This window comes from Sinocyclocheilus anshuiensis, unplaced genomic scaffold (genome assembly GCF_001515605.1).
Source record: "Sinocyclocheilus anshuiensis isolate Anshui unplaced genomic scaffold, SAMN03320099.WGS_v1.1 scaffold800, whole genome shotgun sequence".
Taxonomy (NCBI): Eukaryota; Metazoa; Chordata; class Actinopteri; order Cypriniformes; family Cyprinidae; genus Sinocyclocheilus; species Sinocyclocheilus anshuiensis.
The window spans coordinates 488,237-501,164 of record NW_015554126.1 but is presented as its reverse complement, the minus strand read 5'-3'; the positions used below and the strand labels follow the sequence as shown (position 1 = coordinate 501,164).

General features: G+C 36.1%; 1 protein-coding gene across 1 annotated transcript in view; it reads right to left on the bottom strand.

Annotated features, from left to right (window-relative positions):
* Positions 1–336: 336 nt before the first annotated feature.
* LOC107670156 (VPS9 domain-containing protein 1-like) overlaps positions 337–12,928 on the bottom strand; it is an 18,861-nt gene continuing 6,269 nt past the window's right edge. Inside the window, exons 9-16 of the mRNA XM_016462667.1 lie at positions 11,451–11,536; positions 10,838–11,364; positions 10,445–10,574; positions 9,371–9,576; positions 7,874–7,958; positions 4,816–4,920; positions 1,986–2,102; positions 337–769 (exon numbers count right to left, since the gene is read on the bottom strand). Of these exons, the coding sequence (XP_016318153.1) occupies positions 1,991–2,102; positions 4,816–4,920; positions 7,874–7,958; positions 9,371–9,576; positions 10,445–10,574; positions 10,838–11,364; positions 11,451–11,536 (1,251 nt within the window). The 3' untranslated portion in view covers positions 337–769; positions 1,986–1,990. The remainder of the gene's footprint in view (positions 770–1,985; positions 2,103–4,815; positions 4,921–7,873; positions 7,959–9,370; positions 9,577–10,444; positions 10,575–10,837; positions 11,365–11,450; positions 11,537–12,928) is intronic.

Sequence of the window (12,928 nt, the reverse complement as noted above, 5' to 3'; positions counted from 1 at the left end):
AGCAGCATTAATCTTTCTTGCACATCCCAAAAAAATTCACAATTACACAATTTTTTTTCACATTGATTTAACTTCTTTGACTATTAGCGTGAAAAGCATTTAAGTAAAGTTAAGATATTTAAAAAGAGATAGATAAAACACATACTGCTTAATACCATGATGCCTGTTCTGCTTAGTGGTATATTTACTTGCAAAAGAAATGCGCAGCTTAGAGTATATATAAAAAAAAAAAACCTTTAAGAGAACTTGTTTCGACAATTTTTCTCCATTTTTTTCCTATCCAGTTAAGCTCAAAATGGATAAAATTCTGAGCTAAAATAATACAAAAACTCTGAATTAGTGTCACTTTTTATATTGTTTAATAAATAGGGTTAACAAATGCTAGTAGTGCTTTAGTCTTTCATTTCCATAGTAAAATTCTCTGGGAAATACATTTGGACAAGAAAAAAAAAATCAATGGCATTAGAATATACACACATTAATAAAAAAATTTTTTTACTAAACTTTCCACAAGTCCTTTCCTAACATCTTGCTAATTTCATCCCATTCAGTCTCTTTTTTTTTTTTAAACCACATTCGGATGAACCTGCCCTGTAGTGCCCAAACGCAGAGAATAACCTTCTCCAGTCCCTTCAAAGCCGTAGGTGGGGAGGATTTGAACAGAACTGATGTCTGGCCTGATTTGGGACTACACAGACCAAGCAGAGGAGATACACCAACTCCTGAGGACTGTCAAAACACCATGAGATCTTTCCGTAGGCTAAGGCCCCTAGAACCAAAACACAAACAGCTTTAATTAAACTGGATGAACACAAACTATGAGCGAGCCAGCCAGCTACTTTAAGAGCAGAGACTGTTACAGAAGCAAAAGTAAAAGAAAGTGTTGTCCATCGTTCTGGCAAAGGCTGGAAGTTTGTTTGATGTTTTGGCATGTTTAACAGTCTCCATTGGGTAATCTAATTAGAACTTAAGCCACCGTAGTCTATCATTATTTCAGTAACAAATAGAAACTTCACCCTGTGGGCAAAAACAAACAGCAACAATTCACTTCAAGAAGTGAAGTTTAAAGTTCAGCAAGGTCGATGTAATCCATCCATCGAGGTAAGAGCAGCACATCTGGCTGTGATCCAGGGGTACAGCCCAGCCCCTCCTTTTCTATTCGGTTCATTTAAGCTGTTCAGTGATGGATGACGAAAGAGGAGTGCATTTCAACACAGGACGCCGTAGCATAAGTGACAGCGGTACAGACATTGCACTCTGCAAAGTTAAACGTTTGGATAAAAATGGGATAACTTCTGATGAGGCGGAACAATGTTGTCAGATAGAGTTAGTGGTTTGGTTTATCTTTCCCTGACCCACCATATGACTAAGTCCTTACTCAACTGAAATATGACATTTGAAGAGCACAAACCCATCAAGGCAACAACAACAACAACAACAATAATAATAATATACACAATCATTCAAAAGTTTGGAGTTGGTAAGATTTTTTAAATGTTTTTGAAAGAAGTTTCTTATGTTAACCAAGTCTTCATTTATTTGATCACAAACGCAGTAAAAAAAAAAAAAAGGTAATATTGCAAAACATTACAATTTAAAGTATTAGTTTTCTATTTGAATATATTTTAAAATGCAATTTATTCCTGTGACGGCAAAGCTGAATTCTATAGTCTTCAGTGTCACGTGATCCTTCAGAAATCTTTCCGATATACTGATTTGCTGCTCAATAAATTTTTTTTTTTGCCATCAAAAAACACTGATTAATATTTTTGTGTTAATTTTAAAGTTGAAAGAGCAGCATTTGAAATAGATTTTTTTAACAACGTAGTGTCTTAACTGTTACTTTTGCAACGAATGAACGAACGAAAGAAAGAAAGAACGAAAGACCTTGGATTGGGATGGTAATCTAACAATGTAGCCTACATGCAGGTAGCTCACTAGGTTGAGTCAGTGTGTATCAGAGAGGATGATATGATTGGCTTTACCTACGTCAGGTGGGTTTGGCAGTCAGGGGCGGAGACCCACCCAAGGTCAATGACTCAACATAGGTCAGCGCGCTCTGCATTGACGTCAGGCAGTACCCTTCCTCTCCGATCAGATACCTGTAGACATAAATAAACACTTCATTAGCACTTCTGCTCACAAGGGAAAACACGATCTCTTCCACTGAGGGTCAACTTCAAGTGAACCCATCTGCTAATGAGACTAAGACACGAGATCAAGCTGAAGCCAAGAGTCAGTGTGTAACATGTTGGGGAGTGTGATGAGAGAAAATAAAGTAAGGGAGAAAAGAAAGGCAGTATGAGACAGATCATTCTATTCATTAAAAGAAGTTTGCTCAAATATAAAAATCATAATTTTGCACCCTCAAGTCATTTTAAACCTGAGCCATAAAGTGTTATTTGATCTGAGACCTGCTTGAGGTGCAGATTACCAATAAAAGTTTGTATTGATGAACAAAAACCTCTCATATGACTTGAGCGAGTTCACCTAAAAATGAAAATTTGCTGAAAATGTACTCACACGCATCCATCCAAGAAGTAGCTGAGTTTCTTCAGAATCCAAACGGTTGATAAAAACATCACAATAATCCACAAGTAACCCACACGACTCATCAGTTAACATCTTGGGAAGTGAAAAGCTGCATGTTTGAAAGAAAAATATACAGTACATCAATGTGTTTTAACTTTAAAATGTCACTTCTGCTGTGTGCTTGATCTGTGCATATGTCCCTCCTGATTCAGATGAGATTACTTTTTCCCTGGAGAAAACTTATTATGGTTATTATGGAACTTATTTTTTTATTCCCAAAAAAATATTATGGACAGAGAACTCATATTTTAGCTGGAAGCAATGGTTTGAAAATGTCTTGATGGACACACAGCTTTTCATTTCACAAGACGTTAATTGATGGACTGGAGTCATTTGGATTACTTGTGGATTATTGTGATGTTTTTATCAGCTGTTTGGACTCATTCTAACGGCACCAATTCACTGCTGAGGATTCATTGGTGAGCAAGAGATGTAATGCAAAATCTGTGTTTCGGATGAAGAAACAAACTTCTACATCTTGGATGGTCTGAGGGTAAGTGCATGTACACACTACAGATACTTTTAGATCCTTTTTTGAGCTTGATAGACACTACAAACAGTCGATGAATAGAAAAAAAAAAAAAAGTTACATTTTGTGTTCAATGTAAAAAATAACATCAAACAAGTTAGAAATGACACGATGAAAAAAATAGTCTCTTTTTTTGGCAAACTATCACTTTAAATCAGTCTTAATAGTCCTAATTAAACAAAACCTGTCAACGGTGCCCGAGAATGAATACACTTCCTATCACAATCTTCCTCACACGCTGCAGAGTTCCACCCTTAGTTCCAAGCCACCAAGAAACATAAACATCTAAAGAGATTTTATTTGTATTTTTACAGGGAAAGAAAAAACCCAAACCAGAATATCCCCAACATTCATTGTTAATTGCCAATTTAACCAGCCTGTAAAAATGTCCAGTTTTATACTGATAAACAGAGCTCAGGGCTGTGGTCTGAGTAGACATGCAAGAGTACAGCACAGGAGGGGTGACATGAATACCCACAACACCGCTCAGGAAACAGGTCAAACGGTCACCTAAACGAACCGAGATCTCACTGTTGTGATATCCTCCGCTCCAAAAATGTATATAAACATGAAAGATGGCATCAAAGGTGGACTCATATTCCCGATAAGAACTGTAATATTTGTTTTATGGGTTTATTCCAACATGTTTAGACTGGAGGGTATTTTTCTAGCTGAAAAATTCATGCACAAATTCTGAGACATTTGACATTCATGACATTTTCGATTATTGGTAGCAAGTGAGATCATGCTGTCAAAACTTGATACATGCCCAAATGACAGAGAGACTGGCACTTAAAAGGATATGCCAAGCCAAATTTCCAAACAGCATCATCTATCCCACCATTATCAACATCTGATGCCAAAAATTTGACAGACTGTCAATCGGTTTAAGAGACTGTCTGAGATGACATTTTCTATTGCATAATATTTAATCAGGCTGTAAATGTAACTTTTAACCCATTATAACAATAACATTTAACTCACAGCAATATAGGTATCAACTGGACAATCTTTTACAATTTTTGTGTTTGCTTATTTATTTGACAGTTTCATGCTACATCTAAAGCCATTTTCATGGCAAGAACTGTATATACAAAAACTACATTCAAAAGTATCATGGTTTCCACAAAAATTAAGCAGCACTGTTTTCAACACTGATAATATTTTTTGAACTCCAAATCAGCATATTAGAATGATTTCTGATGGATCATATAACACTGAAGACTGGAATAATTACACTAAATAACATTTCAGAATATATTAAAATAGAAAGTTTTTTAATTATATTATTATTATTATTATTATTTCACAATATCACCGTTTAACTGTATGTTTGATTAAATAAATGCAGCCTTGATGAGCATAAACGACTTCTTTCAAAAGCATTTAAAAAAAATCTTACCAACCACAAACTTTTTAACGGTAGTGTATGGCATAAAGCATCTTCCCATTACCCCTTCTGTGGTTACTTACTGGTCACTTCATTCTTTATAACATCTAAACCTAAAACAAGACTGACTTTACGAAAGATTGCCATAAGACATGCCCTGGTGGGAGGCACGTGCATAGAAGAGTGTGGGCCTTCTCTCCATTCTACAGAATTTCCTGTGGTACAGCATGCTCAGTTCATTTTTAGTTCATAAATAACTGTGGAGAATAGAAAAATTACACAGTATTTTAGATTGAAAACGCACCCCTCGTGAATGAATTCTTCCAACGCAGCACATTCAGACACCAGCTGAGGCATTTCACTGCGTAAAGCCACGAACGCCAGGATGGGCAACAGGTCATCAGCACCTCTGAGAAAGACAAAATGGGAGAAATTAAGAAATTATGTGATGAGGTAAATCAATCCAACTAAATTCAATTTCTTTGCAGAATAAGCTATTCTGAGAAAGAACACATAAACCCCTGGATTCGTGCGTTGGAGGGACGTTTGCGTGAGAACATAGCTGGGTGTCCCCTTTCCTGCCGGACTGCAGGACACCCGATATGTTTCATACAGGTGAGAATAGCTCTGCATACCATTGCAGTTCCAACACCGTTTCTGCTGCTATCAAAATAACGCTCATGCACAGCAAAGGCGTGCTGGGATGATGCGGCTGTTAGCCTGTTCAAGCCTGTTTGTCAAATTACGGCAAAATCGGAGCATTTGTTCAACAGCTTTTTTTTCAGCGAGGGCCAAATTTGATAGAGTTTAGCAATGTGAACTTGAAGGGTGATGATGGTAATGAAATTTGCTGGAGCAAAAAAAAAAAAAGAACAAGTGCATGAGCATTGTTAGAAATGAAAAAAATATGTATTATAGACCAATATGCCCCCTCTAGAGAAAAGACAAAAGAATAATACAAAGATGTACAGACAGAGGAAATGACTGCTGTGCAGAAGGAAACAGCAATATAAATTTAAGTATGAGTGAACGTAATCCAGAAAGAAGAAGAAAGTGAGCGAGTGAGAAAGAGGAGAGACAATGGAACAGAACAACCAAAAAAAGGGTGAGAATGGCTAAATTGTTCATGTTCATGCATGCATGAGAACAGTCATTCTCCCTCACAACCAAACACAAACTTAAAAGGCAAAACAAAGGCAGAATGCGCCTTGGCTGTGCTACCAGGGCAAAATCAGGACAAGTCTCACAATGACACATTTCCTTTCGGATTGCTGATGCCTTTATAGCATAATCATTTTTAAACCAAAGTTCAAGCACGGAATTGAAAACACCCAAATAATGCTAACGAACCAAAACCGTTGGATTTGGAAAGCAACAGTACATTGTTCTGGTAAGAATCAACAAACATACGAAAATTAGGGATGGGCAGTATGACCAAACCATCTAATTGCAAAATCGTAATTATATAACAATACGGCTTTCAAAAACAAAAATAAAAGGAAGCTTTAACTAGATTGTATTGATAATTAAATAAATTAAATAACTGTATATTATTTCAATTATTAACAACAAATTAATAAATATAAAAATAAATACTCAAATATAATGTAACTACTTAACTGCAGAAATTAAGTCATTTTTAACAACAAATATTACTATTATTAAATTCATTTTTAAACAAATTTAGGGATTTGCGATTCATAGATTTTTCTTTCAAAAAAAAAAAAAAAAAAAAAAACGCTTTAACTAGACTATATTGATAATTCAGTAAATTAAATAACTGTATACTATTTAAATGATTAACAACGTAAATTAATAAATATAAAAAAATATTCAAATATAATTTAACTATTTAACTGCAGAAATTAAGTCATTTTGAACAACAAAAAATAGTATTACTATTATTAAATCAATATATTTAAACTAAAATGTAGGGCAATGCGATTCATAGATTTTTATTTTCGTTTTCAATTTTGGCTTCCAACAATTAAATCAAGATAATTGAGGTAAACGATTATTGTGCCTCATTCATGCTTGCACACCTTCCTTCAAAGTTGTGCACTTTCGTTCCTCCCTAAAAGACCAAATTTAATATCCAAATCAGTTAATCAGTAATTGTTGTAAAAATTTAGTCTTACGGTCTTCAATAATCATTTGAGGACTACATTAATTAACCAAGCTTTTGCTGAAGTCTAAAAGGACTCTCTAAAAAGCAACACGGTCTGCTTTGTGCCTGATTTTTAAATTCCATCAGCATGGATATACTGAGTAGAAATGATAACAATTTGCACCAGTCGATACATTTCTAAACATTTCACATCAGCTAAATGTTCTTTCTTTAAGAGAAAAACACAATTGTGAGTTATTGTATAAGAGTTACAAGACAGTGCTATAAAAAACAAGCATCGACATCAGCCGTTGTCAAGGGGAGCCAAACCACTGAGCATGTGCGTCACCAGCGACCCACCGCTCTACAAACTGTGATGCAAAGAGACATGTAGGTATGATGCAAGTGTTCAATCTACCTTTGTTTCCTAGAGTGAAGCAAGAAATCAAGAGAGAAAGATGAACAGGCAGCTTGTTTTGATGGGTGTGGCAGGACCAAAAGGTTACGGACACTATAACGGCCCACATAATCTCCCAGCACAGTTTTTCCCTTTTCAGGATGCTAGCGTGAGCTCACATTTTAACCGTCAGCTGAGACAGGAGGAAATTTAAGATGTTTTCCAAAAGAGTGGAGCAGACGCTGAGGTCTGTGGGAGAATTACCACAGGGAATCTGAGCCAAGTACACTCACTCCAATAAACCTATATAAACCCACATATTTAAGAAAATGTGTGTCATCAGGATATTACTCTGGTGGAACACACCCGTGCATGCTGTAAATCTAGAATTCAAGAGTTTTACAAATTACAAGAGCTGACATTTTAATCTGGGCAGTGCAAATTCATTGGCCAAAAGCTGTGTGAACATCTCATGAACAAGAACATAAGCAGAGCCACAAGTCTTTATTTACAATAGATAAGGCTGCCTTTTGGTTAGCATTACTGGATCAATTTGTCTTGACCCAAGCAGTTCTACACTCAGACCCTCTCTCACAGTGCATCAAGGCCAAAGTCTGCTCCAGACAGGGCGACCCACTTAGAGAGGAAGTCAGCTCCGAGCGCCCCGTGGGGGCCAGAGGGTCAAGACAGAACCCCTGCTAAGCTTTGGCCTCTGTGAGGTCTGATGAAGTCTGACACAAGGCCACCGCAAGCAGGAGATCCTTCATGTCTCTATCTACTTTTTTTTTTAAAAGGAAAGCAAAAAGGATGGAGCTTCACAGGAACACAACAGCTTTTATAAAACTTATGTATACTCACATTGCTGCTGATTTGGGTGGAGGATCATTTTCTTGCAGGAGGCGGTACTCTTCAGCACAGCCACAGATGATTCGTAGAGTTCTCACTGCAATGAAAAACAACTGCAGTCAAAAAAACTATTTTAAAAAAATGTGACAGGACATTACTGGTACCGTTTGGATTCAATCAAGATGCTCAATCAGGTTTTAGGCATTGTAAACTTTTAGACATGCTCAAACTGTAAGAGTACATAATACAAAGGGTACATAATATGCACCCTTTAGGGGTAGAACCCCATTTCTGCCACATAAGAGAGAAAGAGAGAGAGGGAGAGAGAGGGAGAGGGGGAGAGAGAGGGAGAAAGGTAAAACAAAAAACAAGATTTAGCAAAGCATGATTTTATGAAGTAATAATCATGACATAAGTCAAAATTATAAGATCAAGTCAGAATTAGTCATAACTTTTTATCTCATAAGTATGACTTAGTATATTAATTTCGAATCTCATAATTATAAGTTGAATTATGACAAAGTCTATAAATATGACTTACTATGTCGAATATTTGACTGATTTTTTTTATTTTGTCTTTTACAAAAATCTCATAAATATGACGTACTAGTCACAATTATGGCTTTTAAAGTCTGTGTAAAGGCAATTCAGAGAATTGTTTCTAAACACATAAATGTTAGAAATGTAATGCTGAAAACAGGTTACAAAGACTGTGAACTATGTTTAGACCGTTAAACAGTTTTTCACCATCTGTGTCCAGGATTTTTTGGGCGAGCCTGAAATCATGTCTCGATGATGCAATGGAGCCACTGAACATGGCCCCTCCCCTAACACTATAATAACTAGAGCGCATTAGCATCAGTGGTTCGCCCGCTCAATCGCAAGTCATTACCGTTAGTTACTGCAGCCTACAGTTTGCTAGCTAGCCATGCCTTCGTCAAGTAAATGCAAATTACCTGTTGTATGGCTATGTAAATCCAATTAAAATGCTCCATTCAGGTGGTGGCAGCTTTCCTGCGAGTGGGTGTGGTTTCAGTGCTGAGAGTGGACACACCCCCAGCGTTTGAGAGCAAATAATACTGCTTATTTTTTCAAGATTGTGGTAACATTTTATTTACTTGGCTTTTTTATCATTCAGATTTGGCTGGGTTGTTAATAACACATTTTTCTGTGGTGTGAAACTCAGAACACATTTAATATTGCTTTACACAGACTTTAAATTCATAATTATGATAATCAAAGCATGATTCTTAGGTGGTAGAAATTAATTTCTAAAATTTTACAATAGGTTCTCCTATCCCAACTTAATATACAGAAATAGCTAGAGGTGAGCAATTTGCAGGCTGATTTCACCTAAAAAAAAAAAGGGCACGACTATCAGTTTGTCAGATCAGATGGGGAGTGTGTTTGGTAAACCTGTTTGAAAACATTTTATTTTTGCAATTCCATTTAGACACTAAAGCGACACACTGAAAGGGTTTGTGGTTTCAGTTTACAGTAAGATCTTACCTATACACTCCAGTTTCTTCTGAGGACAATAGTCTCTATACAGAAGCTTCAGCTCCTGCACCGCTGACTCGTATGGGTAGGAACCGTGCAGCACAGCTGGGTCTCTGGGGAACAGTTTGGATGGTACGCCAACATCACCAGGTGACACATTACGATGAAAACGCATGCTGCTCTCAACAGCCAGCTCCCGTTCTCGATACACCTTCCTAAAGCATCACCGCAACACAAAGAACAAATAAGTCATTTATATGCAATTATCTAAACCATACAGCTTTTATGAAAGTGCTTTGATGACTAAGCTCCCAAAAAAGCATTTTGGGAGCAGTTGTAAGGGAAGATGGTTATTTTCAGTCATACTGGGACTACTGAATGTTAGATTAATAGTGCCATCTACTGCTCAGCGTCTAGACAATTCATATGACTCCGTAAATCTCTGCCATTTAAAGTAGTAATTTGAATATTCTAGATTTTGAATAAGGAACAATTTTTTTTTTTGTATTTATTTAATTAAAATAAAGTATTTACTTCACATAAGTACAACTGAAAAATGTATTTTAAAAATATGTTAAATCCAATTCTGTGCAACAGGGGATTAACCTAATTCTTGTTATATACTAGTCATTAAATACGTTAGAAATGAATACTTTTATTAAGAAAGGATGCATTAAATTGATCAATAGTAACAGTAAAAACATTTTTAAAGACATATTTTAAATAAATGTTATTCCTCTATTCATAAAAGAATTCCCGGAAAAGCAGTTTCCACAAAAATACTCAAATTTGAAAAGAAAGGTTTCTTGAGTAGCAAATCCGCATATTAGAATGATTTCTGAAGGATCATGTGACATTGAAGACTGGATTAATGGCTCCTGAAAATTCAGCTTCGCCATCACAGAAATAAATTACATTTTAAAATATAAATTTTAAATTGTTATAAGACTATACTACTGTATATAATCAGTACTACTGTATATAATCAAGTAAATCAGATTTGGTGAAAAAAAACACACTACTCATTGACCTCAAACTTTTGAATGGTGGTATATGTTTTTAAAAATGTATCTTGTGACCTACCTAAAAAGTGCTGACAGAGGGCACCAAATAGGGGTGAAGAAGACTTCCTCTATACTCGCCACGCATTGGTCCTTAGAATTTGCAGTGTTGAGACATTCAAAGGACAGAAGACACAGAGACAGCAGGCGATCTGTTTTACACAAAGATAAATCCATTTACCATAGACAATTAGCCAACTAGTCCATTTCATGAAAGGACCTTTTTACAAACTCGTTTATGGTGGATTATGATGCTCAGGCATTGGTTACACCCTGACGCAGTATAAACACATGATACAACCATATAGATCCCACTGGCTATAACAGGGGATTCCTAAAAATGCTAACTCACATGTTGCACATATCTAGAGTTACAAATAAGGTCTCAATCACACAAGAACAGACATTTATTTACCAACAGAAATGTGGATGTCTTTGATGATGGCCTTCAAATGTTCCTTCAAAGCACGATCCTCAAGATGATGAACATGAGACTCTAGGTCTATGTGTGTTGTGTCGAAGGTCACATCAGAGTCTGTATCATCACCACTGTGAGAAGGAACCCAGTCCAGCTGAGTAAGAAACTTCTCTAGATCCTCAAAAGAGTTCTCCCTATCTGTAGAGACCAGAGTTGAGGACTCATCCGGGTCTGTCTCAGACTTTGTGTTGTTGGCATTGAGGTCGTGGGATGGGGAAAAAGAGATGGAGGCATCAGATAAGCTGTGTGTCATAGCAGATTTGAGTGGGCTCTGCTGCTGCTGTGGAGAGATAGGACTGTCGGACAGGAGCAGGCTTTGGGCACTGCGGGAGGGCTTTAAGGGTACTAGTGAGTGACCAGGCGCTGTGCTCAGAGGAACACACTGGCTCACTATAGGATACAGTCTGTTATACACCCGATACTGAAGCCTCTTCAGCAACTTTATGACTGGGTGGTCTGGGTAGCTGGGATCGGGAAAGAAAAGAAACACATGACATAAGACACGGAAGAAACACTTCTGCTTGAAGATGATCTGACAACATGAACCTACCTGAGAAGACATGAGATAAGACCTGAAACCAACGTTGGATCATTTGGATTCTTTTTCAGATTAGCTTTCCAAATTTTTGGCCATTCCTATGATTAAACCAATAAAATCATTATTTATACATTTATGTATATACACTAACGTTCAGTCAGTACGATTTTTTTTTTTGAAAGAAATTAACACTCTTATACAGCAAGGATGCATTACACTGATCAAAAGTGACAGTAAAGACATTTATAGTGTTACAAACGACTTGTTTCAAATAAATGCTGTTCTATTCATCAAAGAATCTTGAAAAAAAAACAAAACAAAAAAAACAGTTTCCACAGAAATATTAAGCTGCACAACTTTTTACTACAATGATGATAATAAGAAATGTTTCTTAATGACCAAATCAGTATATTAGAATGATTTCTGATAAATAACTTATCATAACCTAAATGTTTGAATTTAAATTATTATTAAACTTACATGATCTTGCTCATATTCAAGTACACTCGCATACAGAACCCGCTGCTCTTGTTCCTCAGCTGTCATGGTCCCACAGGTCACAAACCTCCTGCAAAAACGCACCCATTTCATGCACACAAATTAACATTGTATAATTAAAAAAAAACTGTTGGGCATTAAACAGCTTAAATGTGTTTACATAATTATTTTGCTATTACACGGTATTGTGTCATGCACAACAAATATGAAACAGGCAAAACTCATAATACTACATTTGCAAATAAATAGCCAGCTAAACAACTTTATATGGCCTATGGGCCAAGGCGGCTCACCTGTTGGCTTCTTCCTGCAGCCTGAGTCTCCTTTCCTCCATTTTTCTTTGAAGCTGCAAGAGCTCAGGAAAACTCCCAAACATTTGAAAAATTACCACACTCAGAAAAAGATATCAGCAGAAGGCAAACCTTGCACACAGCACATTGATTAAACATTCACCCAACATGCTTAAAGTTTAGTTTTTGGTTTTTCACATGTCCACATTATCAATGAGGTAGTGCTTTAAGCTTTCAGTAAATTGAAAAACAAATTGGAGATTTTGAAAAGAATTAATTAGATTTCACTTAAGCTACATTAAATACTTTTTAAAAATAAAATAAACTGCAAATACTATGATTCAATGCAACTTGCAAATAAAACTTAAACTGAGCATTGACATTTTGAACAATAGACGCCTCTGGTTTGCAAAGAAAGAACAACAGGTCACAGAGGCGTTGACCTTCCAACCCTAAACTTTTCCTCCCAAACACTCGTGACACATGCATCTCAAAGGACTGGAGTAATGATGCTGAAAATTCAGTTTTGCATCACAGGAAATAAAATGTTTTAAAAATCTTAAAATAGGAGTCATTTGAAGTTGTAATAATATTTTACAATATTACATTTATTACTGTGTTTATCAAATAAATGCAGCCTTGCTGAGACTTTTATAATAAACAAAAAAAATAAAAAATAAAAAATAATAATAATATTATATA